The sequence below is a fragment of the Lithobates pipiens genome, unplaced genomic scaffold (genome assembly GCF_037356315.1).
Source record: "Lithobates pipiens isolate NorthernLeopardFrog02 unplaced genomic scaffold, aLitPip1_a1.2 Scaffold_16, whole genome shotgun sequence".
In the NCBI taxonomy this organism is placed as follows: Eukaryota; Metazoa; Chordata; class Amphibia; order Anura; family Ranidae; genus Lithobates; species Lithobates pipiens.
Window position 1 is genome coordinate 621,033,796 of NW_027507748.1, and position 26,681 is coordinate 621,060,476.

A 26,681-nucleotide genomic window follows, 5' to 3' on the forward strand; every position below is an offset into this window, starting at 1 on the left:
AGACTGTAGCTCCAGTTGCGTACCCTCCGGGCACGGACTGCAGTAGTAACTCCTAGTCGGGCAAGTATCTCCTCTTTTAGCCGAGTATAGTCCTTAACCTCTTGCTCACTGAGGTCATAGTAGGCCTTTTGGGGTTCACCTGTTAAATAGGGCGCAATTACCTCTGCCCACTCAGCGGCTGGTAACTTCTCTCGCTCAGCCACGCGCTCAAATACTGTTAGATAGGCCTCAACATCGTCCTCAGCAGTCATCTTTTGCAGCGCTTTCTGCACAGTCCTTCTCCCAGAAAAAATCTCTGGAGCGGCTCCCATCACCACAGGCGCCTCTCGATTTGCTATCAGGTGCTCGATAAGTTGTTGTTGTGCAGCCATGGACTGTTCATGTCGTCTATTGGCCTCTATCTGAGCCTGCTGTTGTGCAGCCATGGACTGTTCATGTCGTTGCTGTTGTTGCAAACTCACTTGCATAAACTGCTTCAGCATCTCCTCCATGTTGCTGGACTGTTCCTGGAGTGTCATTGCAGCTTTCACCCAAGACATAAGCAGCTGTAGCCAAGTCTGTCCACACCGTTGCCCCTAGCAACCGACTTTGCCCGCATTCTCCACCAATTGTAAGGGATCTTCCCGGGGTAGGGTGTGTTTGGAGACAGTTCACAGCAGACTTGGAATTTATAAAGCAGATCTTGGCGTTTATTCGTGGTACAAACAGTCCAGAAAACAAAATATACAGCAACACCGTGCTTTCTAAGTACAACAAAAATAAAAGTCCTAGCCCGGCTGGGCGCTTACTAACAGGTTCTGCTCACCTATCTGACACTTACAAACACAGCGTCTTTCACCTGGATATCGCAGGGTGGGTTTTAGCTCCAGCAGTGGCAGTGCTTGCAGCTTCCTTCACCACACAGATTGTTCATTCCCTGGCTGAGCAAACACCTGCAGACTCTGCAGAGCCTTTAGCTTCCCAGGCTAATTAGGATCAAAGCTCACCTGATCCCAAACCCAGAACTGGATCGGGGGATGTGGAATGACAGGTCCCTCTACCAAACCTACCTGCCATTCCATATAAACCCAGGCCCGGCAAAATTTAAATAACAACTCAGCAGCATATCGCTGCTGAGAAACTGATCCATCCTGGATTTACCATCTCACACTGTGTAGCAACCTAGGTGAGATGTACACCCCCTCGATCACTTCTCCAGTGACATGTCTACAATATATATATAGATATATATATATATATATCTATATATATATAATTTGTGGGGGTTCTAAGTAATTTTATAGTAAAAAAAATAATAATTTTAACTTGAAACCAGCAAATGTCAGAAAAAGGTTTAGTGTTTAAGTTAAGTAAACTTTTTTCACTTACACACAGTGTATTCCATAGACAAATGTTTACAATGTTTATACTTAAGTTCAACTTATAGAGAATGTTTTGATTCTTGGCAGACTGCCCAGTTTTTCTCTTCCTTTCTTTTGAGGGCTGTGGCTTCAGAAGAGCAGAGAGAATTCTTTGCATAGAAAGAATTGTGAAACACTTTAGTCAAGATCACGATAACGATTCTTGATGATTAATTGTGCAGCGCTAGTATACACCACTGATAACCTTTGACCATTCAGAGTAAGAATCATTAACCACTGCTCTCTGAATTTGATTTTTTTAGCCAGTTTCCTATCCATTTACAAACTGATCTTTCCAAGCCTGTAGACTTTACACATTATCCATGTGTGGGGAACTGTGTCAAACGCTTTTTCAAAATCCAAGTATACTGTGTCCACAGCCACCCCTCAGTCCAAGGTTTTACTTACCGCCTCATAAAAAGAAATAAAGGTTTGTTTGACAAATTCTGTCTTTCATGAATCCATGATGTCTGTTGCTTAAAATACTTTTTCCAGCAAACACTCATCTTTGTGTTCTTTTTATAAACTCTCCAGTATGTTATTACCTATAGAAGTTAAACTAGCATGTCTATAGTTACTTGGTAAAGACTTTGTTACCTTTTTAAAAATAGGCACCACATTGGCCCTACGCTAAAAATTAGAAAAAATGGCTTTGAAATGACAGAGCTCAATTCTTTTAGGATTCGTAGGTAGATGACACCTGGTCCAGGTGCTTTATTTACTTTTATTCTGTCTAAATATTTCTGGACCATATCACTTTTGAGCCCCATTGTGGATCATTTGGGACTGGGTCAATATCATCCCCATCATGGATATGAGCTCCCCCATGCTCCTTTGTATACACGGAAAAGGAAGAAAGTACGTATATACTCAAGTATAAGCCGAGGCACCTAATTTTACCACAAAAAAAACTGGGAAAACCTTGAGTATAAGCCTAGGGTGGGAAATGCAGCAGCTACTGGTAAATTTCAAAAATAAAAATAGATACCAATAAAATTACATGAATTGAGACATCAGTAGGTTAAATGTTTTTGAATATTTAGTTCACAGAAAAACAGTAAAATGGGAAGTGCTAACGCAGCACATGCAGTTAGTGTGTACACAACACAGCGTGTATATTATGAGCCCTAACACAGGCTGCTCTATGCAAGCATAGTCAACACTGGGTCAAGCTAGGGGTTAATAAGAGAATAAAATATAGCAGACTAAGTACTATAAATAAATGTACTGTATATCCAAGACCAGAGATTTACTGATACTTGTATTCAGAAATGCTTGGGCAGAGCAAGGGGGCGTGGCCAAGCATGGGTACGACTGTAAAGGCTACGTCATTGATCACAGCCATGGAGAAGAGCGGGAGAAGAAGAGTGGCCGCATCTGACATTCATCTGATAAGGATGCAGTGTTTTCCCCCGGGTACCACCACACAGAAGCAGGCAGGTTCATGCCCAGTACAGCACGAACAACACAGAGGCTGTCTGCATGCAAGAGAAAAGAGCGGTGTTATCGCCAGTCATCGGACCATCCATAGAGGCTGAAGGTGCCCGCAGATGAGCGGGAGAGACCAGAGAACACCCACACTGCACCGGAGAACAGGTAAGTGGGACCCTCGAGTATAAGCCGAGGGGGGGCTTTTTCAGCATAAAAAATGTGCTGAAAAACTTGGCTTATACATGTATTTAATAAATTTGCCTTCTCTTTGTCCCCAGTCACCCACTCTAGATTATTTTGTAAAGGGTGTACATGCTCACACCTGATCTTTTTACTATTAATATATTTGAAGATTTTTTGGGGGTTTGGCCTACTATCTCTTTCAATCTGTCATTCGTTCTGAATTTTTGCATCCTTAATTTCCTTTTTACAGATTCTGTTATATTCTTTGTAACATTTAAACAATGATAGTGTTCCTGTGTTTTTATATTTTTTTAAAAGCTCTTTTCTTATTATAGCTTTTTTTTTATCTTTGGCCGTGAGCCACATAGGTTTTATTTTTAGCCTTTTAAACTTATTGTCCATGGGTATATATACTTATAATTTCATAGATTCTCCAAGATTAATCTACTATGTATTGTTACCTTCACTTTCTGTTACGCTCAAATTTACTAAATTTTGAAATTTGTATAACTGTTCAATTATGAAACTTTATTCGCTCTTGTAGATGTTTTTGACTGACCCCTCTTGAATAAGCCTTGGATACCACAAAAGATGTAGAGGACTCCGTGAGGATATACATCAAAGTTTTTCCTGTGTTAGGACCTACGTGTCCATTACTTGTTTTCATTAACATGCACGTTGTCATGTGCACAGTGTATGCACCTTTGTACCAACTGTTTTTAACTATGTCTATTTTTCAATAAATTGTTACATTTTTCTTTTTAACTAGTTCAATCCTTGGGTACTGAGATAATCCTTGAGGATTTAGTGCTATAGAGTATGTTTGGAGCATCTCTAGGCACTTCCTCGTTTTCCAATATCCATGGGTATATATATTGCAGTGAATCCGCATACAGTCATGTGTTCATCAGTGTCAATATTCCATGCCAGTCTAAGTCTTGGAGAGCAGCCCTTATCCTCTGAAACTTTGCTCTCTTAAAGTTAAGTCTTTTTATCATTCCTGAATGTGTTTGTTGTTTACAGCTAACATTGCCTTAAATCATGTTTTGGTCACTGCTACCCAGATGTTTTCTTTTACATGAATATTGGTCATTTTTTTTTTTTAGTTTTCTTCAAAATCAAACTATACAAAAACTGAGATGCAATTCTCACCAACATCGTAGCTTAAAACCATACACAAATGCAAGATTTACGAAATACAAAAATAATTTTCCTCCCCCCTCTCCCACCTCCCTACCCTCCCTAAACCTCTCTTGGACCTATTTGCTGACCTCCGCCTACCCTGCATCTCCCAAATCTCCAAACCTTTTGCCCACTATTCACCCTAATTTCAGCAAATCTAATTGTCTGCTTAAACTCGGACCAGACCCTCCACTTCTCTATGAAACCTTCCATTCCGTCCTCGCCGCTGAACCTTAAATATTCCAAATTATAGGTTTTGCTTATTTTACTGCACCAACTCCTTATTGTTGGACTTTCTAGCTCCTGCCAGTGTCGACGGATCTAACTTTTGGTTGAGTTTAGGGACCAATGTTCTTGTGTATTGTTTATTTGGCATGCTGACACCATGAAACAAGCACTCCCAAGGGTCCTCTTTTATTTCTATGCTGGTTATTTCCTTTATTATCTGCAGCACCTCTCTCCAGTATTTTTTTAATTTTAGAATATGTCCACCATGTCTGGGCCATGGTTCCAAGTGCCTTTACACACCAGCCAGAAAAATTGCGACACCGCCTTTTGGCTTTTATGTGCCTTATCAGGTGTTGTATACCAGCGTGCCAGGCACTTATAATTAATTTCTATAGTATTACTGTATATTGCCATGGTATGTGGCAACTTCAGTATCTTCTCAACGTCAAAATCATTCCCTCACATTCCCAGTTCTTCTCTCCATTTTCCTATGAATGACGGTATTTACAGTCCTTTTGGTCCCATCAGTATTTTATAAATCTTTGAGATCCCCTTCCTCGTTCCTGTGGCTATATATAGCCACTCTAACAGCTGGAGGTTCTCTTGGGATCTAATTGGTTGAGGCAGGGTAGCCACGAAATGTTTCAGCTGAGCATACCGCCATTCATCTATTGTCAGTAACTATTTTTTATTTTTCAGTTTTGGTTGTGCATTGTCTTTTTTTATCCAATTGCCAAACAATCTCCCTTTCCCGGAGGGAAATAGTTTGTGTATATCAGTGGGGAATTAAACTCCCATTTTCCCCTTTTGTACACCGTGTCCCATATGGCCAATTTTGTCAATGTGATATTGTGTGTGTTTGAACTCAATTCTCTTAAGTGTGGGGGTATCCATATTATATTACCTAGTGTAACATTACAAACCGTATTTTCCCTTTTAACACATCTTTTGTCCTTGTTGTTTTTTCTAACACCCGTGATAATGAAATAGCATTATAGTAGTTCCTAATATCTGGTACTCCCAGTCCCCCCTTCCCCTTCTCCTTAGTTAGTACTTTCAGGGATATGCAAGGCTTCTTTTTTGCCAAATGAACCTTAAAGAGGAAGTAAAGGCACTTAAAAAAAAATAAAAAAATGCAACCTGCAAGGCAAAGGCATAATGAGCTAGTATGCATAGCATACTAGCTCATTATGAATAACTTACCTGAGAACGAAGCCCCTGAAGCGGTCCTCCGTCTTCATGTTCGCCGCTGCCATGTATCCCGGAGTGACTTCCGGGTCTTGCTGCTTCAGCGCTGTGATTCGGTGGAGCCACGATGACGTCACTCCCACGCATGCACACGGGAGCCGATACGAGCGGAATATCGCCGCGATCTGCGGCCTGCCCAGTGTGCCTGCGCGCCGCTGCCTGTGGCTGTCTGTGAATATATCTCCTAAACCGTATAGGTTTAGGAGATATTTCTTGAACCTACAGGTAAGCCTTAATCTTACCTGTAGGTCAAAGTGGTTTGTAAGGGTTTACAACCACTTTAAGATCGTATTGTTTTTTAATGTTTTAAAATATATCTGTGGGAGGGGGATCGGTAACATTTGCATTTTGTACATAATCTTTGGTACAACTACCATTTTGAAAATATTTTTTCTCCCGGTCCAAGAAAAATGTCTTGTTGTTATTTTATTTAAATCTGTCTTCATTTCATTCAGGAGCGGGATGAAATGTGTTTGATATAGTATATCATCAGCATATGCCGCTAGTTTATGTTCCTCCTCCCCTATCTTTATCCCCTTTATATCTGGGTTCTGTCTGTTCCAATGCCAGAATGAACAACAGGGGGGACAGGGGACACCCCTGTCTCGTCCCGCTGTACATCTCAAAGGGCCCAGGGACTGTCCCATTTACCTTTACACTCGCTGTAGGCTGATTGTATAGTGCTTTAATTTGTTGGGCCATCTTTGGGCCTAGACCTGTTTCTTCTAATGCACTCTGCATAAATCCCTAGTCTACTCTGACAAATGCTTTTTCAGTGTCTATTGAGAGCAGTAGTCCTGGGGATTTGCTTTCTTTCATTTTCTCAATGGCAAGGAGCGTTCTAACTCCATTGTCTCTACTTTCTCTTACTGGGATAAATCCCACCTGGTCTGTGTGTACTGAGTCCTTCATTACCATTTCATTCTATTTGCCAATATCTTGGCGAATAGTTTCATATTGGCGTCCAGCAGTAAGATAGGTCTATAACTAGAACACATTGAGGGATCCTTTCCTACCTTTGAGATAATGGTAATTGCGGCCTCCAAAGCATCCCTCCTCATTTGCCAATTTGTTCCTATCCCATTCATATAGCACATTTTGGGGATCAAATTTTTTTATAGTACAGTGTTGTGAACCCATCTGGGCCCGGGCTTTTTCCTGCAGGTAAGTCTTTTTGGGTTCTGCTAATTTCTTCTTCGGTTATGGGGTCCTCTAGCATACTCCTTTTTGCTTCTGAGATCTTATTTAGGCCTATTTCTTGTAGATATACGTTTATTTTTTTTAACCTCTCTTTTTCCATTTCTGGAGTTTCCTTTTGATTAATCGAATACAACTTTCCATAATAATTCTGGAATACCGTTGCTGTTTCTGCTGTAGTGTATATAATTTCCTCTGTACTAGTTTGTATTTTCTCTATATAATTAACTGATTTTTTCTTTTTTAATATTTTAGCTAGGAACGTCCCAGTTTTATTACCCCATCGATACCTCTCTTTCTTAATTCTGTTAAAAGCTGTTTGGGTTTCCTGTTCTATTAGCTCTTTTAATACCTCCCTTTTTAAGATGACCGCCTGTAATATTTAACGTTGTCCCTTTTTTTTATGTTGCTCTTCTAAATCATACATTTCTTTAGATAGTACTTCCCTGTTCTTTGCTCTCTCCTGTTTTTCCCACTCCCAATGCAATCATAATGGCTCTTATGTAAGCCTTGTTTCTGAGATTTCTTCTATATCATTTATTTTAAAATACTGCTCAAGCTCTTTTTTTATCTTATATTCCGCTACTTTATCTTGGAATAATTCCTCATTTAATCTCCATATGTTAGTCTTATTTTGTACCACCTCTATCTTCATTTACATTGTGACTGGGGCATGAATATTGGTAATAAGCTCTGCATGGTTTGAGATTACTAGGTCCAGCAGAGCGTCATTGTCTTGTAATAGGTGTTTACATTTTTGCCCTTTAACTGTCCCAGCAGTGCCATTACTCCAGTCAATTTCCAGGTAGTTAAAATCCCCTATTATTATCACTATCCCAGCCCTTGCAGCCCTTTCCATCTGTGCCAGGAGCTAGGTCTCCACTTCCTCCCTAACACTGGTAGGTCTATAACAAACTCCAATGATAACCTTTGTAGGACACACACCCATGTACAATTCCACCCATAATGCTTCAGACTCTCCATTAACTGGGACACCACCACCCCTCTATTTGACCCTGTCTTTCCGAAAGAGAGCATAGCCAGGTTTTTGGAGGAGGTAAGTACATACCTGCATTAAAAGGGGGGGGGGGGGGTAGGGAGTAGCTCTGTGTGTAGAGCGGGCAGGGGAATTAAAAAGAAAAAAACAATCACTTTAGATACAGGTAGTGTTTTTGTTTAAATGTGATATTTCAGCTGTAGATGCAGTCAACTGGACTCTGTCACCCACTGGCTTGTTATGCCTTTGGAGTCCAACATGAACACCACAACATAGTTCCTGGTTCTGTTCTGCCAAACCTTGGACTTGGTGATTCAGCCTATAACGGGGTCTTTTTACTCCTAGTGTTGCATTTATCTAGTACAAAATAATAATAATAAAAAAAACTTTAAGTAACCTATTGTGGGCATGTCGACTTGAAAACTCAGGACCGGAGAACTCACCACTGAATTCTCTAAGGGCTAAAAAAAGAATTTGATTATTTAAATCTCCAGCAGCTACCAAATGCTGAAATATTGATATTTTTATATAGTGGCTAGTCAGTCACGTTATTATACATATAAATTAATGTTAAATGTTGAGATAATTGTAGAAATTAATGCTCCATAAAGACTTGAAAGAGTATCCATACGTCCCTTAGGAAACTTTGCCTGTTAAGCCCCTAATCTGCTGACTGATACATCTCCATGCATAATTTCCATTGTGTACATACTGTAGGCATAAGAGTACTGATCTGTTGAATTAAATTTCCAAAGACGCTTTCACATATCTTTGGAAACCTAGGACTGGCATGGTGGTTGCAAGTCCTCATTAACAGCTCTAAGTTTACTGTTTGTAGATCTTCTTAAATATTAATCTCATGATCCCTTTGATGTTTGATTTTCCTACATTTGCCAACAGCTGACACTGATACAGCAAAACTCCAAGCACTTTTCATTTTGAGAAATGCATGAATCTTGTTCATAAATATGGCATGTATTTTGAGCCCTGATTAACCCAGCCATGGTATAGTGCCCTGTTAGGATTATCCACTCTAAATATGTTTTAGAATAAAATAATGCAGATTATCTAATAAAGAAGTTCCTAGTTCAATATATACAGTGCCTTGAAAAAGTATTCATCCCCATTGAAATTTTTCACATTTTGTCACGTTACAGCCAAAAACATAAATGTATTTTATTGGGCTTTTATGTGATAGACCAACACAAAGTGGCACATAGTTGTGAAGTGGAAGGAAAATGATAAAAGGTTTTCAATGAAAAGTGTGGTGTGCATTTGTATTCAGCCCCCCTGAGTCAATACTTTGTAGAACCACCTTTTGCTGTAATTACAGCAGCAAGTCTTTTTGGGTATGTCTCTACTGCCGTGTACACACGATCGGACTGTCCGGCGGACCAGAGTCCGCCGGACTTAGAAAGAAGTCTTGACTCAAAATTGACAATCCGCCTGTCTGTGTGCTAGTCCACCGGACTTTTGAAATGAACGGACTTGCCCACACACGGAGTAAAGTCCGTTCATTTGAACGTGACTCCAGGTAGACGGGACTAGCGAAGGAAGTCAATGTCGCCGCCTCTATCAGCGAGATTGACACCTCGCGAGCCCCGCCGCCTGGTATGGATTTAAAGGGGAACCCCCTCACTGAAAAAACGGCGTGGGGGTCCCCCCAAAGTCCATACCAGACCCTTATCTTACAAGCTTGGCTGGTCAGGAAAGGGGGTGGGGACGAGCAAGCCCTTCGCCCCCCATCCCAAAGCACCTTGTCCCCATGTTCTCACAAACTGCAAAAGCGACTTCTTATTGCTTTATTCCGACTAAGGCTTTCTTCTTGGCACTTCTATAAAGGCCAGTTATGTGGAGTGCATGACTAATAGTTGCCCTATGGACAGATTCTCCCACCTGAGATGTGGATCTCTGCAGTTCCTCCAGAGTTACCATGGGTCTCTTGGCTGCTTCTCTGATTAATGCTCTCCTTGCCCAGCCTGTCAGTTTAGGTGGCCGGCCATGTCTTGGTAGGTTTGCATTTGTGCTACACTCTCGGATTATGGATTGAATAGTGCTCCATGAGATGACGAAAGTTTGGGATTTTTTTTATAACCTAACCCTGCTTTAAACTTCTCCACAACCTTTCCCTGACCTGCCTGGTGTGTTCCTTGGCCTTCATGATGCTGTTTGTTCACTAAGGTTCTCTAAAAAAACCCAGAGGGCTTCACAGAACAGCTTTATACTGAGATTAAATTACATGCAGGTGGACTCCATTTGCTAATTAGGTGACTTCTGAAGGCAATCGATTACACTAGATTTTAGTTAGGGTTATCAGAGTAAAGGGGGCTGTATATAAATGCATGCCACACTTTTCAGATATTTATTTGAAAAACTATTTATAATTTTCCTTACACTTCTCAATTATGTGCCACTTTGTGTTGGTATATCATATAAAATCCCAATAAAATAATTTACTTTTTTGGTTGTAACATGACAACATGTGAAAAATTTCCAAGGATATGAATACTTTTTCAAGGCACTGTGTATATATATATATATATTGGCTGGGCTCTTTTTAAATATAGCAATTTTATACCAAACTCTGGGATGCTAATGTGCAAATTAGCTGATCCTCTAAAGTGAATGGCAAAAATTATTTTGTTTCTATGCCTGTCCATTAAGATCATTGGAAGCAAATTAAAGCTTCCTTCCCAGACCAATTTTCAGCTTTCAGTGGCCTCGCACTTTGAATGCCAATTACTTAGTCATGCATGCAACACTGTACCCAAACAAAATTTGTATCATTTTTTTCACACAGATAGAGCTTTTTTTGGCGGTATTTAATCAACACTGTTTTTTTTTTGTTCGTTTTTTGCGATATAAGTGAAAAAAGCTAAACACTTTTTTTTGTTTCTATTATAAAATTTTGCAAAATTTTTATTCATAAATTTGGGCCAAAATATGTACTGCTACATATCTTTGGTAAAAATAACAAAATTTAGTGGATATTATTTAGTCTGTGTGAAATTAATAGAATCTACAAGCTATGGTGCAAATCATTGAAAATTGATCAATGTAGAAAAGTTAAACCTTTTGTCAACCTTTTATATGGCTATGTATTTGTTGTGAAGAATTTGCAGCACTTTTTCTCCTGGTGACAACATTACGAGGACAATATATTAGTAAATTAGGTTCTAATCCTTTCATGCTCTATCCTATTCTTGTCTTTTGTCACCAGACCATTCATTTAAAAAATATATCTCATGAGATCACCTGTAAATCGTCCCTTATGTAGACATCCAAATGCCTTGAAACTGCTGCAGGGTGCCACTATCTTGGATGTGATGTCAACTGCCCTAGCTGACTAAGCTGTCATTTACGTGACTCCCCAGTCCATAGTATCCCCCTTTGCATAAATTATTATAAAGGGAGGCTTGGGGGGGGAGATGCTGGGTCAACACAGACAGTAACCAGACACTCTAAGAAGAGGAGAGGACTATGATCTGCAAGGGAAAGGAGGATGATGTGCTACAGAATTGCCTCACCCAGGGTGATCACATTTTTTTTAGCAAGTTCAGAGACACATTGCAAGTGAATCAAATACATTTATGGAAAGGAAAACACTGCAAGTAATCATTTAAAATACTAAATTTTCCTGCAATTCATTAAGTTGGAGACGGGATCTCTTTGCACACTACCAATCCCTTTTAAATCAGTCTTACCTTAGTGTGCCTGTATAAAATCAAAATGTTTGGTGTCATGGGGAAGTATTGAATGACAGCTCAGCCTGTCACATTTAACTGTCTCTTTAGGCTTTTCTGCTAGCTCTACCATGTTAACTACAAAATTAGTGGTGCATTTTCATTTTCTAATTTGTTCTGAAAGGATGACATCCATAGCCAGTTTTTAATTCATGAGGCCCATAAGCTTGACATTAAAATATTTAGAATGCCTTTCTTTAGTATTGTGGTTTATAATTAATTATCTTTGCCATTTATGTCATTTTATGTTTTTAACACGGCTATGTAAACAGACACATCAATAAAATGTCGTAAGATAGCTGCACGTGGTTTATCTTCATTTCTGGATTTAGGCGTCTTTAGTTTATATTCTAAATGTACCATCTTCAGTGGCTGCAATATTTTTCTCTGTATTTATCTTGGTTCTTGTGGACATTTTGACCTGTACTTCTCTTTCAATGTAACAATTGTATGTGTCTTGATTAATGAGCTACTTTAGAAAGAACTTATGGCATGGGGATGAGTATAATTATGGTGATTTATCCTGGTCATCTTAACAAGAAATGTCTGCTGTCAGCTTATCGTCCTACATTTTATTCTCTGAAAAGACCTAGCATTTATATAATTTGATACTGTTTGAGTACATTTCCATTCTGTATTGCAAAATAGTCCTAAGAATTTGACGCCTTCATCTTGTAGTGGGCCTGTACTTTAAATCAAAGGGGTGGCTGTCTAACAGGATTTATAAGCGCAGTTTAATGTGACCAAGCACATTCTTGATTTTGACAGTGCCTAGTAAACCTACATTCTCCTTGTCCGATAGGAGCCTGTCAGGAGGCATACCCCACCCATTCCTGATTCTTGTTACTGGATTGCATTGATGATGTCATCAAGGAGAGGCTGCAGAATGCCTACTGTATGTGCTATATCACTCATAACTGATTTTTCTCATCCTGAAAGATAAGGTTGCATGATTCTAGACTTTAGACTTTAAAGTTTGTTCCAGGCAACGTAAAGTAAATCATCTAACTGCTAACCCCATCCGTAAAACAATACAACAGTGCTGACATTAAATGTTCTAATTCAGTGCATCCCGTTTTGCGTTCTCAAGATTGAGTCTTGCAATGCTGTACAACTGTAGTCTCACGTTTCCAATGCATAGCACTGCCTTGGTTCATGTTCATGTCGTGCGAAGAAAAAGAGAATTAACGTGTATTTTTTTGCAGCTGAGCCTTTCCGACACTGTATGATACATCACAATGTGCTGTCACACATAAAATCAAATAGTATTTAAAAAAGGAAAAAAGCAAGCACTGCTATGCATTTTAACAACACATTGCAGCTCACAGCGACACGCATGCATTAAACGCACCAGTGTGGTCTCGTTATGCGCACCTTAACGTGAGCCTACAGGTGCAAATTAGAATTTATTATTGTGAAAGGCTGCAGTAGGCACAGAGAGGGCAGTCCCCAAACCAGGGAACTTACTGCCATTTTTTTTACAAGCCTTAGATTCAGGGTTATATAGAAGGCACATGGCTTTGCTTGCTCCTGTCCAAAGCAAGTATTATATGTGTTCAATCTGTATATACACCTATGTGCCATCCATGCAAACCTTTAATCATACAAATACCCCATACAGTCTAGCAATAGGAGTCATCAGTGCCTAGGATTAACACTGCAGATATACTATTATGCGGCTAGAGAACAGGAGTACCTAGACACACTCTCATACTATGAAGACTTAAGGCAAAAGGTACATTTGTCAAGGTATTGCTTAGGCATAAATACTACTTCAAGATCTTTCCCTATTACATAACAATTCATCTGTTCAGTTCCACCCTAAAGCCCAAGCATAGGAAATGTAAAGGATAAGTTCACCTTTGGAACATGTTACGATGTTCCAGCATCTCAAGCCCCCCACCCCGCCCCCATTCCACTTCCTTGTGACAGCAGATGGGGATACTTTTCCTGCACTGTCACAATTTGAAAACAGAGCAGCCATGCAGGGTTCCACCCACACAGCAGTGTCATTAATTTACAGATTTCTGTGAATTAAGGCCTACAAGTACCATTACCATTGCGGTTGACGACTTGAAGTTCTCAGTGTGTCGCAGTCCATTGATCTTCATGCTCTCAGGTACCTGCCTGCCCACATGAGGAAGATGCAGACAACTATGTTGAGAGTCTGCAGGAGCCTGAGATCTGCTGATCGTGGGTGCAATGCTCTGCTGGCTCCTTAGGGAAAACAAAGAAATGCAGATTTTTTTTTTTTACCTGCAAAAAAATTTGCATTTATTGTTATTTTTTTTATAAGGTGAACTTATCCTTTAAACTTTATTCCTGACAGTGGGGCTGTGCCTGCACTGCAAGGTTTAGCTGCTCAAGACATCAAATGTACCTGATCCTTTGCTCCCCTGGTAGATTGCTCTCCCACACGTTCAGGCCATGAACTGTCCCCCAGTTTCATCTAATGCAGGGTTATGGACACATTGGTCTTGATGATGTCATGACCTTGGGCTGTTCAAGCATAGGGGGGAAGACACAGCGAGGAAAGGTCAAGCAGTACAAAGGATCGGGTAAGTAACTCTACTTTAACAAGTTCTCTATACCTAAATGAGCAATTAACCCTTTTAGCAGGGGCACAGCTCTACTTCAAGAGATCATTTTTCCATTTCCCAGAGTTGGGCCTTAAGGATATTGCCAACTACCATCATATAGATTCTGAGGCACCCAGGTACAGAAGAGACATGCTAGGGTAAAATAAGTTTAAGTCTTTTAGCAGGAAGGCTGTGTCCCTTGAGTCTTTTTTGACTAGCATGTACCTTTTCAGATGCATTTATACTTTTCACATGAAAAATGTAATTAACTGGCTCACAAAGTAGCATTTTACAATAGAGATGTTTTAGTTCAAATATTGTGTGTCTTCTTCTTCCATAGATTGCCTTATACATATGGCAGAAACTTGATGGGCAGGAACTTACATCTGTTCCAGAGTTTTGCACAAAAAATCCTACTTCCCCCAAAGCAGTGGGATGTGCCACTTCATTTATCAATACCCTACCTCTCTGTGTAAGTACAACTTGATTTGTTTGTTTGGTTTTTTTTTTGGTTTTTTTTAAAGCTACTGGAATTTCCTGGCATGTTTACATTTTTTTTCCATGTTTTGTGGGAGTGTATCCATGTTTTTTGGAATTTGGCCAGATTTCATCTATGATCAAATGGCAGCAACCCAAGAAGACGAATTAGTTAATCTGTTTCAAAATGTTTATTTGTTTTTATCCTTGGGATGATATTAATGTTTTGAGTTTCATTTATCGGCATGCAAAGGGTTTCCTAAAATATGACTAACTTTCACACTTCATTTCTGCCTATTGGCCACAAATTACTTTGGATTAGTAATTATGGTAATTTTAACCCTTTCATCACTAAGCCTATTTTTGACATTTGGTGTGTACAAGTTAAAATCCATATTTTTTGCTGGAAAATTACTTGGAACCCCCAAACATTATATATATATATATATATATATATATATATATATTTTTTAGCAGAGACTCTAGAGAATAAAATGGCGATTGTTGCAATATTTTATGTCACACAGTATTTGTGCAGCGATGTTTTAAACGCAACTTTTTGGGAAAAGGGACACTTTAATGAATTAAAAAAAAAAACGAAACAGTAAAATTAGCCCAGGTTTTTTGCATAATGTGAAAGATAATGTTACGCCGAATAAATAGATACCAAACATGTCACGCTTTATAATTGCACGCATTCGTGGAATGATGACAAACTACGGGGCCTAAAAATCTCAATAGGCGACCCTTTATAAAAAAAAAATTCAGGTTATCAGGTTGGAGTTACAGTGGAGTTCTAGTGCTAGAATTATTGCTCTCGCTCTGACAATCGCGGCAATACCTCACATGTGTGATTTGAACACCATTTACATATGCAGGCACGACTTCCATATGCGTTTTCTTTGCTGCGACGGGGGTGCTTTAAAAAATCCTTGTGACAGTAATAGGTGGTGACAGGTACTCTTTATGGAGGGACGGGGTCAAAGTATTCCGATTGCCGTTTTCAGCGATTGTGAATACTGTATATATTTTTTAAATCCAGCGCCATTGGCAGCCAAGTAAACGAGAAGTAACGTCATGACGTCGCTTCCGTGTTTACAATTAGGAGACTGGAATGAAGCCACTTATGGCTTCATTCCAGTCTGTCCCTAGCCGCCAGAAGCAGTGGATGTTTGAGGGGGGGGGACGTCCCCTCCCGCTCCTCCGGCATAACAGCCGAGCGGCTTTTAGCCACATCGGTTTTTATGGATGGAAAGCCAATCGCCCGCTCTAAAAAACAGTACTGGGATGATGCCTGCAGCTGTGTGCATCATCCCGGTATAACCCCCGAAAGCCGAGTACGCACATCTGTGTACGCTCGGCGGGAAGGGGTTAAAAGAGAAGTATCTGCCTTTTTTTCAGAATTATAATTGCCTAGGTAGATGCAGGATCGAACCCCGCTGGCTCTAACACTGAGAACTGAATGATTGAACACAGATGATCGATCGGTTCTCGGGGCACCCGGAGCAGAGAGCTGGTGACTGTCAGTCACCGCTGTCTGCTCTGCACCCTCTTGCACAGTGAAGTGGGCTTTAGCAGCCGACTCATCCTCTAAGTTGCTCACTGGGAGGCTGAACTGGGTGCCGGTACAGGCATGTGAGCAGATCCTGACTTCATTGTCACGATATTGCTGGAGCCCGGACTGGCTCTATGATGTCAGCCAACAGCAGGCTTCAGTCCGCTGTCTGCTGAAAACGGGTCACGGGAGTATAGAGCTAACTGTGCACTCCTGTGATCCAGAAAAGAAAATTTGAACTGCGCTAGCTTATACTAAATGAGTTAATTGTGCATAGAAAGTGACCTCGCCAATTGGGGTCAAACTTATACTATCCACCAACCATGACTCTAAGGTCACACCACTCATAAACACCCTTAATGCAAAAGCAAAATAAATATATTGGCGTCTAATACAAAAACTGTGTAATCAAACCCCAGGTGATTGCAATATACATATACACACCCCAGGTAATTGCAATATACAGCAAAACTGAAATAAACACAAATTAAGTGTCTAAAATTTCACACGTCCAAAATGAATCGTGAGCAAAAATAAATGTGCAATACAAGAAGTATACTCTAGATTAATACAAATTAATCAAAACTTGAAAAGAAAAAGAAAACATGAATAAAAAATTAATAATGAGTTCCACAAAATAAAGTCCAGCAAAACGTATGCACCCATGCATGACAATAAGTGTGAAAGGATGAAATAAAAGTCCATCCGCAGAAATCTTCAAATATTGTGAGCCATGTAATATCCACCACCACCTATGTGAAGATTGGCTCCTTACCAGAACATTCTGACCCCCAAAGGGTCACAAGCAGCATGAAAATAGCATAGCAGCTTCTCCAACCATCACATTCCTCCACTGGTATATATGGTCTCCACTGCATAAAACGTCAATAACTGGCCTCCAAATAAATCCCAACCAATCCAAGCTCATGTATGTATAAAAAACAAGAAGGCTCCAAATAGTGTAAAACCCTTGCAAGTCTGGAATAAACTACATTGGAATCCACTTTAAATCTTCTTGGTGAGTTGACACTGCCTGTGGATTTCCTTCAAATCTGCAAGCTTCCAATTCTGTCCACACGGCCTGTGGCTCTCAAGAGGTATGTTCAATTCAATATATAGTGATAGCTCACACAGGGCACCCTCCCCTCCCCCATGGAAGGCTGCACTCCATCACACACACCTGAGTACTACTCCTGTGATCCACAGAATAAGTACAGCCAAATAAGCTTTGGCTGTACTTCTCATTTAAGGCTTGTAGTGACCTGGTTTCAATATCATGTATGTTTGTGTGGGTTTACTTCAGGAGCTTTGTTTTCTATACAAATCCTGAAAAAAATATATAAATTGTGTTTAGTCTGTAGAAGTTATTATAAATTGGGATATAAATCAGGCAGATTGTTAGCGTGTGTATTTAAACAAAAGCAATTAGCTTATTTTATATCCAAGATTAAAATTCAGAGTGGAGCACTGGTGTACACTTCTAAGGACATAGCATAAGTTCACAAGAACTTTTTCAAAAATTATACAAGGTCAAGAAAGAATCTAATAAAAATATAATTGATCACGCTCTGTGGATAAATACAGGCTTATCTACTGAAACTCAGAGATTGTAATGCCATTTGTTGGAACAAGATTTTTCTGAGGCATCACTCTCCTGCATTTTATCCTAGAGAATTGATTACTCTTATGCCGCGTACACACTATCGGAGCATCCTCCGGGACTGTGACATCATAAGGGGCGGGGACATCACCCGGTGACCCCGCCCCTTGTCCCTATATAAGTCGCCGTATAACGCGTCCCTGACGTTGCGGCCGGAGAGAGCGTCGAGTCAACATTTCAAGGAAGAAGAGGAGGCAGCGGCGACAGAAGACCGGGCCACCACTAGTAAAAGAGCTGGAAGAAGAAAGCGGAGGCCCGGCAAGAAGAACCGAAGAGGGGGACAAGACCCCTGAAGTCGGAAGAAGACCCCCGGATGGCGGCAACGAAGAAGAAAGCCGGGCTCCTCCGCTAGTAGAAGAGCTAGCAAAAGAGCAGAAGATAGCGGAGGAGTCCAGCTAGAAGACCCCCCCAAGACGGAAGACCACCGGAGCTGTGCAATAAATTATTTTAAAAACGTGTTGTTTTTTTCTTTACACTTTTTTTCACCAGGTGAATGGGTAGGGGTACATGGTACCCCAATACTCATTCACATAGGGTGGGGGCTGGTATCTGGGGGCCCCCTTATTAAAGGGGCTCCCGGATTCCGATAAGCGCCCTGCCCGCAGACCCCGACAACCAACGGCCAGGGTTGTCGGGAAGAGGCCTTTGTCCTCATCAACATGGGGACAAGGTGCTTTGGGGTGGGGGGACTCACTCGTCCCCACCCCCTTTCCTGACCGGCCGGTCTGTGTGCTCGGATAAGGGTCTTATATGTACCTTGGGGGGACTCCCACGCCGTTTTTTCAGCGTAGGGCTTCCCTTTTAAGTCCATACCAGGTGACGGCACCAGTGAGGTGTCAATCTCGCCCATGGAGGCGGCAACATTGACCTCCTTCGCTAGTTCTGTCTACATGGAGCCGCGTTCAAAATGAACGGACTTTCCTCCGTGTGTGGGCAAGTCCATTTATTTTAAAAGTCTGGCAGACTCCCGCCATAGTCCGGCGGTTTGTGTGGGCAGGTCTGCTCATTCGGAAAGGCCGGCGGACCTCAGCTGCAAAGTCCGGCGGGTGTTCCGCTGGACTAGGTTCACCATACTAAGTCCGCCAGATAGTCTGATCGTGTGTATGCGGCATTAGGGGATTTTTTAGGGAAAACAACTACTCATGTGTTATGCTAAAGTAGACAAAATGTATTCTAAATTGTTAATTGGTATTTGTAGGTATACAAAACCTACATGGCATGAAAAGAGGAAAATGGGTACATATAAAATTAACCGGATGCAGTGATCACAAACATGAAATACAAAAACAGAGATACACAATCATATATTCCGACGCGTTTTGAGTATTGACTCTTCTTCAGGGAATAGAGATCAGCACATTATCATAAATCTATAATTGGAAAGAGAGACAGTATGAGCAAAAAACAGCCCCCTGCATGTTAATCCTCAAGCAAAGTATACCTGTCTGTCCTCACCAGACCACACATCAGCCCTGACCGCCAACTCTTCCCACAGCAGGTAATCGTTCTTTTACTGCTTTAATATTTTTATTTACTCTTTTCTGGGGTGACCCCACCTCCTGTTACATACAGAGGTAAATGTTGTCTACTTTAGCATAACACATGAGTAGTTGTTTTCCCTAAAAAATCCCCTAAAAGGAATCAATTCCCTATACATAGATTTTTTGGGATGTGGGTCAACCCCACTTCAGACCAAACACGGCACCTCCCATCCTTTGCACTTTATCCTAGATGGCAACAGGCAAGTTTTGAGGACCAGATTTGGTTTTCAATTGTTTGTTGTTTTTTTTTTTTTGTTTTTTTTTTAATAAGAAATTTAAATATATCCTTTTCTATAATTATTTAACAATGTGAATTGTTTTGCTTCGGGTAATACTCTTGGAAACACTTGGTGCATATATCTCACTTATTCACAAACAAGGTAAAGATTCTACTTTTACATAATCACTTTTAAATGCAGATATAGAATTGTATACTAAGGTTTAAATGATTATACCAATTTTTTTATTCTGCTCAGCTAATAAACACAGGCCAGGCTCATTTTATCCTGGGAAGGGAGGCCAAAGTCAATGCATGGAGGGCTTTGTTAATGATACAGTGTGTGGATAAGGCCCTCAAGCCCAGTTTGTTATTGGCTATAGATGCAGAAAAAGGGTTTGATTAGGTGGACTGAGGATTCCTCACAACGGCTTTGTCCTATTATGGTCTTTGACCAAGAATGCTCTCTATGAGTAGTGAACTCTATTGTCAGTTGTCAGTAAAAATTAGGATCACCGGCCTGCTCTTGTCTCCTTTTACTTTGTATAATGGGACAAAACAGAGATGCCACTTTTCACCAGCATTTATTTAATTGGAACCACTCCCGAACATGGTTATGCTCAATTCTGATATACATGGCATATTTATGAACCATCGGAATCATAAGCTGTCAGCTTATGCTGATGATGACCTTTTTTTTTCTTCTTCTTTTTCCTAATAATCCAACAGGGATCTACAGGTGCATCTCCAAAAATGTGAATATCATCAAAATGTTAATTTATTTCAGTAAATCAATTCAAAAAGGGAAACTCATATATTATATATATTCATTACACACAGAGTGATATATTTCAAGCATTTCTTTCTTTAAATTTTGATGATTATGGCTTACAGCTAGTGAAAACCCAAAATATAGTATCTCAGGAAATTAGAACATTGTAAAAAAGTTCAATATTGTAGACTGATGGTGTCACACTTCAATCAGCTAATTAATGCAAAACAACTGTAGAGGTTTTCTGAGCCTTTAAATTGTCCCTCAGACTGGTTCAGTAGGTTACACAATCATGGGAAAGACTGTTGACTTGACAGTTGTCCAGAAGACAGTCATTGACACCCTCCACAAGGAGGGTAACACACAAAAGGTCATTGCTAAAGAAGCTGGCTGTTCACAGAGTGCTGTATCCAAGCATTATGATGGAAAGTTGAATGGAAGGAAAAAAGTGTAGTAAGAAAAGGTGCACAAGCAACAGGGATCACCGCAGCCTTAAGAGGATTTTGAAACAAAAGCCATTCGAAAAATTGGGAGAGATTCACAAGTAGTGAATTACTGCTGGTGTCAGTGCTTCAAGAGCCACCACACACAGACATATCCAGAATGTGGGCTACAACTGTTGCATTCCTTGTGTCAAGCCAATCCTGAACCAAGGACAACGCCAGAAGTGTCTTACCTAGGCTAAGGAGAAAACGGGCTGGACTATTGCTCAATGGTCCAAAGTTCTCTTTTTGGATCAAAGTAAATTTTGCATTTCATTTGGAAATCAAGGTCCCAGAGTCTAAAGGAAGAGTGCTGAGACACAGAATCCAAGTTGCATGAGGTCCAGTGTGAAGTTTCCACAGTCAGTGATGATTTGGGGGCCATGTCATCTGCTGACATTTTATCAAGTCCAAAGTCAAAGCAGCCCTCAAGCAGGAAATTCTAGAGGACTTAATGCTTCCCTCTGTTGACCAGCTTTATAGAGATGCTGATTTAATTTTCCAGCAGGAGTTGGCACCTGCCCACACTGCCAAAGTACCATTACCTGGTTTAATGATCATGGTATCACTGTGCTTGATTGGCCAGCAAACCCCATAGAGAATCTGTGGTGTATTATCAAGAGAAAGAGACCAGACCCAACAATACTGACGAGCTGAAGGCCGCTATCAAAGTAACCTGGGCTTCCATAACACCTCAGCAGTGCCACAGGCTGATCGCTTCTATGCCATGCCGCATTGATGCAGTAATTCATGCAAAAGGAGCCCCAAGCAAGTATTGAGTGCATACTTCACTGTACATGGACATACTTTACTATACCGTACATGGACATGCTTTTCAGGAATCCAACATTTCTGTATTAAAAAGCTTTTTTTATTGGTTTTATGTAATATTCCAATTTTCTGACATATTGAATTTTGGGTTTCTACTAGCTGTAAGCCGTAATCATTAAAAGAAAAAATATCTTGGAATATATCACTCTGTGTGTAATGAATCTACATATAATATGCGTTTCAGTGGTGTCACTAAGGTTGGTGTCACCCCCCCTCAAAACCCTACTGTATGTTATGTACACTAGTATGTATATAATGTGCAGTATTATGTCAGGGTACAGACTGGTCTGTATATAATGTACAGTGTATAGGCTGGTCTGTATATAATGTACAGTATGGTGTCGTCAGGATACAGACTGTACATTATATGTACACCATACTGTACATTATATACAGACCAGTCTGTACACTGACACTGTACGTTATATGCACTGGTCTGTATATGATGTACAGCATGGTCTTATCAGTCTACAGACTGGTCTGTATATAATGAGAAGAGAGATATGGGAGGGAGAGAAAGGGGGGAAAAAGTTGATGGAGAGAGAAGGAGGCAAAGATAAAGTGAGGCGAGAGAGGAGAAAGAGTGAGAGGAGGGGAGAAAAATAGAGAGAAGGAGGGGGTGAGAGAGAGAAAAGAGAGAGAGAAAGGAAAAGATAGAGGTGGGGGGAGAGAAAGCAGGAGGAGAAATCTAAAGAGGAGGGGTGTGGAGGGAGAAAAAAAGGGAGGGGGGAGAGGAGGGGGAGGAAAAGAAGGGAGGGACCAAGAAAAAGGGGATAGGCTGTGGGGGACCCAGGGGAGAGAGCGAGTAGAAAAAAAGAAAGATATTGGAGAAAGGAGGGGAGGGTGAATTAAGGGGGCAGAAAGGGGGGATAAAGAGGGGAGACAGGGTGAAAGGGAGGAAGAGAGGGGGAGCAAGAGGGGGAGAGTGTGAGGGAAAGAGAGAGAGAAAGGGCAGAGGGAGAGGAGATAAAGGGGGTGGGGGAGGGAAAAAAGGATGGGAGAAAGAGAGAGCGAAGGGGAGGTGGGGGGATGAGAAATAGATGGAGAGAAGGAAAGAAAGAGGGAAAAGGGATGATAGAGGGAGAGAGATGGGGGGTGGGGGAGAGAAAGGGGGATGAAAGAGGAGAGAGTGGGGGGGTGGAGTGAGAAGAGGCAAGAGAAAGGAGAGTAGTCTTACAAATACTTTTTACTGATATTTATTACATTCAATTTTATTTATTTATTAGTTTGATTAATTATGTGATCCACATTGATTTATGGAGCACCATTGTTCTTTTATGTGTTTTCCCGAGATGTTTTGGAACTACATTCCCCATGATGCTCATGCACTCTGCAGTCTAGTTGAGCATCATGTGAAATGTAGTTCCAAAACATCTGTGGTGCCAAGGTTCCCATTCACTAACCTAGGGGATATCTATCACTCTATAGCGCTGCTCAAAGAGCTGCTATAAAAAACTTTAGATAGTTGACTACATCTTTCCATCCATTAAATCTTCTGCCCTTGTTGTTTGAACTTTGGATAGTAAAACATTTTTTTTCTGCCAGCAAATAACTTATACAGTCCACTTCCTGTTTCTTGTCTCTCTCTGTCTCCTGAGAGTTTGCCAGGAAGGGAGGGGGGATGAGTCATATAAGGGGCCAATGAGAGCTGCAGAGCTGTAGATGTGCCTCTGTGTAAATGCAGGAAGTGAACAGGCAGCAGCTTCAGCTGCTCACCTTTAAAATGGCTGTAGCCAGACTCAGTGGAGGGAGATTTCTGCAGCATATTTGGCAAGTACAGAATCACAGTATATATAAAATAATATGCAAAGTGGTTGGAGGGAAGCTTCAGAATAGCAAAGCTGTTTTTATTACAAATTATGTGGGCAGATTGCAGTTCCTCTTTAATTCAGAGTAAAAACTCATTAAACTTTAGCTGCACCTTCATTCTGTTGTAGTGCTGTGAGGTTACAGTTGTTATTCTGTCTAATCATTAGACTACAGTCATAGACCATGTGTTGCTGTGCCACACAGTCTCCAGGCCTACCCGTCTATGAATTTAAAGTCAGAAACAGAATTTTTTTCTCAATTAATTATTATGTTTAATTGATATGTGTGTGTGTTTTAATTCTGTCTTGTCTAAACTACCATCTGTGTTTACTAATAAATTAACATAACCTGCAAATTATATTCATGGCAAAGTGGTAATTATCTGCTCACTTTACTGCCACTGATTTGCAAACATTACACAAGGCTGTTTAATTATATATTTGTGTGTGAACTGTTCTGTCTCTGTCCCATTTTCTTTTGAGTTTGTTATAACCACTGTCATCAACCACTATAAAGCCTCATACACACGATAGGACTTTGTACAAACTTTCCCTTGGATTTTTGTACAAAGGGGCGTTGGCCCTGAACTTGTATTGCATACACACAGCAGGGCTTTTTCAGCCAACTTTCACCAAATCATGTGGTTTTTCTGCTCTTTACCGCCACCTTTGGTCAACTTCTGTATTGTTGTCTGATCTTTTGCATTGGTTCTGAGCATGCCTGTTTGTACTTTGTACAAAAGTCCTATGGTTTTGTGTACACACGATCAGACTTTGCTCCATCGGACTTTTGTTGCCAGAAAGTTTGTCCGTTCGCACAGCCAACAAAAGTCCGATGAAAACCAAAAAAGTTTGTCCAATGGAGCTTACACACGGTCGGATGTTGCTCCAAAACAGCTAATTTGCATGTTTGTTGTCAAAAAGTCTGATCGTGTGTATGGGCCTTAAGTCAGTTAAATGTGTTTAGGTAAGTGTAGTTACTACATTGCATCTGCATCTTTTAAAGCGTTCCTTTGTACCTTGGCTCTTTGGATAGAGTAGGGTCCTGTCAGGTTTTTATTGCAGTCTATGTCCATGTTGGGCAGATTCACCCTCTCTATTTATTCTGATGACTATTCATCAAGGTGAAAGAAAAATTAAAAATTTTGAATGATCACCAGAACAGGGTTGTTGCTGCCAGCATTTTCTTTTTTCAGGCTTTCCTTTTGTTTTTCCTTTGACCTGGTGTCCTAAGGATTACCATGCTTACTCACTGTATTGTATTAATGTATCTACCCTATGCCAGCCCATCTCTATAACATTGATGGGAGGTGCTCTGTAGTTCACTGAGAGAACTGGAAATGTTATAACTAATATCATGACAGCAGAAAGCACAGGAGGATATTGGCTTACATCTTTTCTTGGAGGATTGATAGGTTTTCTTGCACTTGTTGAACAGATATAATAAAACACTTCAATTATATATTTAAAGGAAACAACTAAGGGAAGTTTATTGTTGGGGATTACAAACACTTTAAGAGCTAAGTTCATCTTTAAAAAACTGTTAGATGTTACACTGGTATTTAGGGTGTAACATGTTCCTAAGCATCCCCCCAGCCCCAGACAGCGTGCGGGGGTTCCTCTCCCCCACAGCGGCTGTGACACTTAAAATCAGCGTGGCTGTGTGTGGCTCCATCTGCACAGTCGCCTAATTCATTCCCAGATATCGGTGAATGAATGAACTACAGATTTCTTTCTCTACCGCAGCAGACAGACTTGTATTTCTCAATAGACTACCCTTTAGTCCATTGACTCTTCCTTTCGTACAGAGATACAGGCAGAAAACTAGAGGAAAAGAGTGCAGGAGCATTGCATGATTGTGGGTGCAGTGCTTTGCAATAATAATAAATTTTATTTTATTTTCTTATATGTACATTTATTATTGTTCCTTAAAGGTGAACTTGCCCTTTAAGCCCAGTCTTCAGATTCTTCCCTGTCCAATTTTAGTCCCACGTTAGCAAAGAAATCTTTCATTTGGCAGGTTATCTTCTGCCCTGCTGTTTGGAAAGCTCAGCCCTTAGAAAAGAAAATGTTAAACTTGGATCAGAGGGAAGCACAGAAATCCCCCCCCCCCCCCTTTGTCCTAGAGGATCAGAGTATTTTTTTTGTCTGGGTCTTTCTCAAAGGTCTTCCCGGCATATTCATAACTATGGAAACAATGGTATAGTCCTTTGCTTATTTGATTATGCAGGCTCTAATAGTACTTCAAAGTCAGGGTATCTTTGGGGAAATAGGCCAGATTCATATTTCAGACAAGGATTCTTAGGCCTCTGTTTAGGGTACAACTGTAAAGTCTCAGACTCGTCACTGACAGCTGCCTGGCTCTTGGCAACTTTAACATGCAGTGTGAACATTGTACGCTGTACAGGTGGCCTCTTATCCCTATGCTTAAATCTAACATTCAGATATGGGCAAAGTTTGTGTCGGGAGTCATGTGGCCGATAAGTCTTATCAAAATGGACTTACTTCCACAGGTGCTGTATGTTCTCTGGCATTCACCAGTGTATATCCCACTACACTGTACAGGTGGGGCAGGGCGGTTTTTCAGGGCAAGTGCTGGTTGGTGCCTGTGAGACAATGTCACCTAGCTGCCTACATCTCTGGAGCTGGCAAGGAACTGATGGGAGAGTTTGTGATCATAATAGTATGTTCCTGGAAAATCCAATGTTAATTTTGTTGTAAAATTTCAAATTAGTTTTAGTCATAGTCTATAGACTAAAAGGCCATTTTTATTTTAGTCATCTGTATTGTTTTAGTTTTGGTTGTATTTTAGTCGACTAAAATCTCCAGTACATTTTAGTTGACTAAAATCTAACAGGTTTATATCAATTGTAATTATTTAAGCATTTCTCTAGAATTTCCAAACTCATTATACTCCTGGAGTAAAAAAAAAAAAAAAAAAAAAATCTAGTAAGATGTTATTATTTATGGAATTAAGGTTTGAACAAACTACACAGACACAGATTTAGCCAATATAGAATGTCTTTTTATTTAAAACCAAGTTTAAGTACAAGATAAATAATGCACAGGAGGAGGGCTCTGAACAGTCTGAGGAGGCCTGTAATGCACAGTGAATGCTATGGACGGTCTAAGGAGGCCTCCTATGCACAG

The 26,681-nt window shown here is 40.5% G+C and overlaps 1 protein-coding gene across 1 annotated transcript in view; it reads left to right on the plus strand.

The window, feature by feature from the left end:
- B3GLCT (beta 3-glucosyltransferase) overlaps nucleotides 1–26,681 on the plus strand; it is an 886,903-nt gene that overhangs the window by 750,188 nt on the left and 110,034 nt on the right. Inside the window, exon 9 of the mRNA XM_077484097.1 lies at nucleotides 14,529–14,660. Coding sequence (XP_077340223.1) covers nucleotides 14,529–14,660 — 132 coding nt within the window. The remainder of the gene's footprint in view (nucleotides 1–14,528; nucleotides 14,661–26,681) is intronic.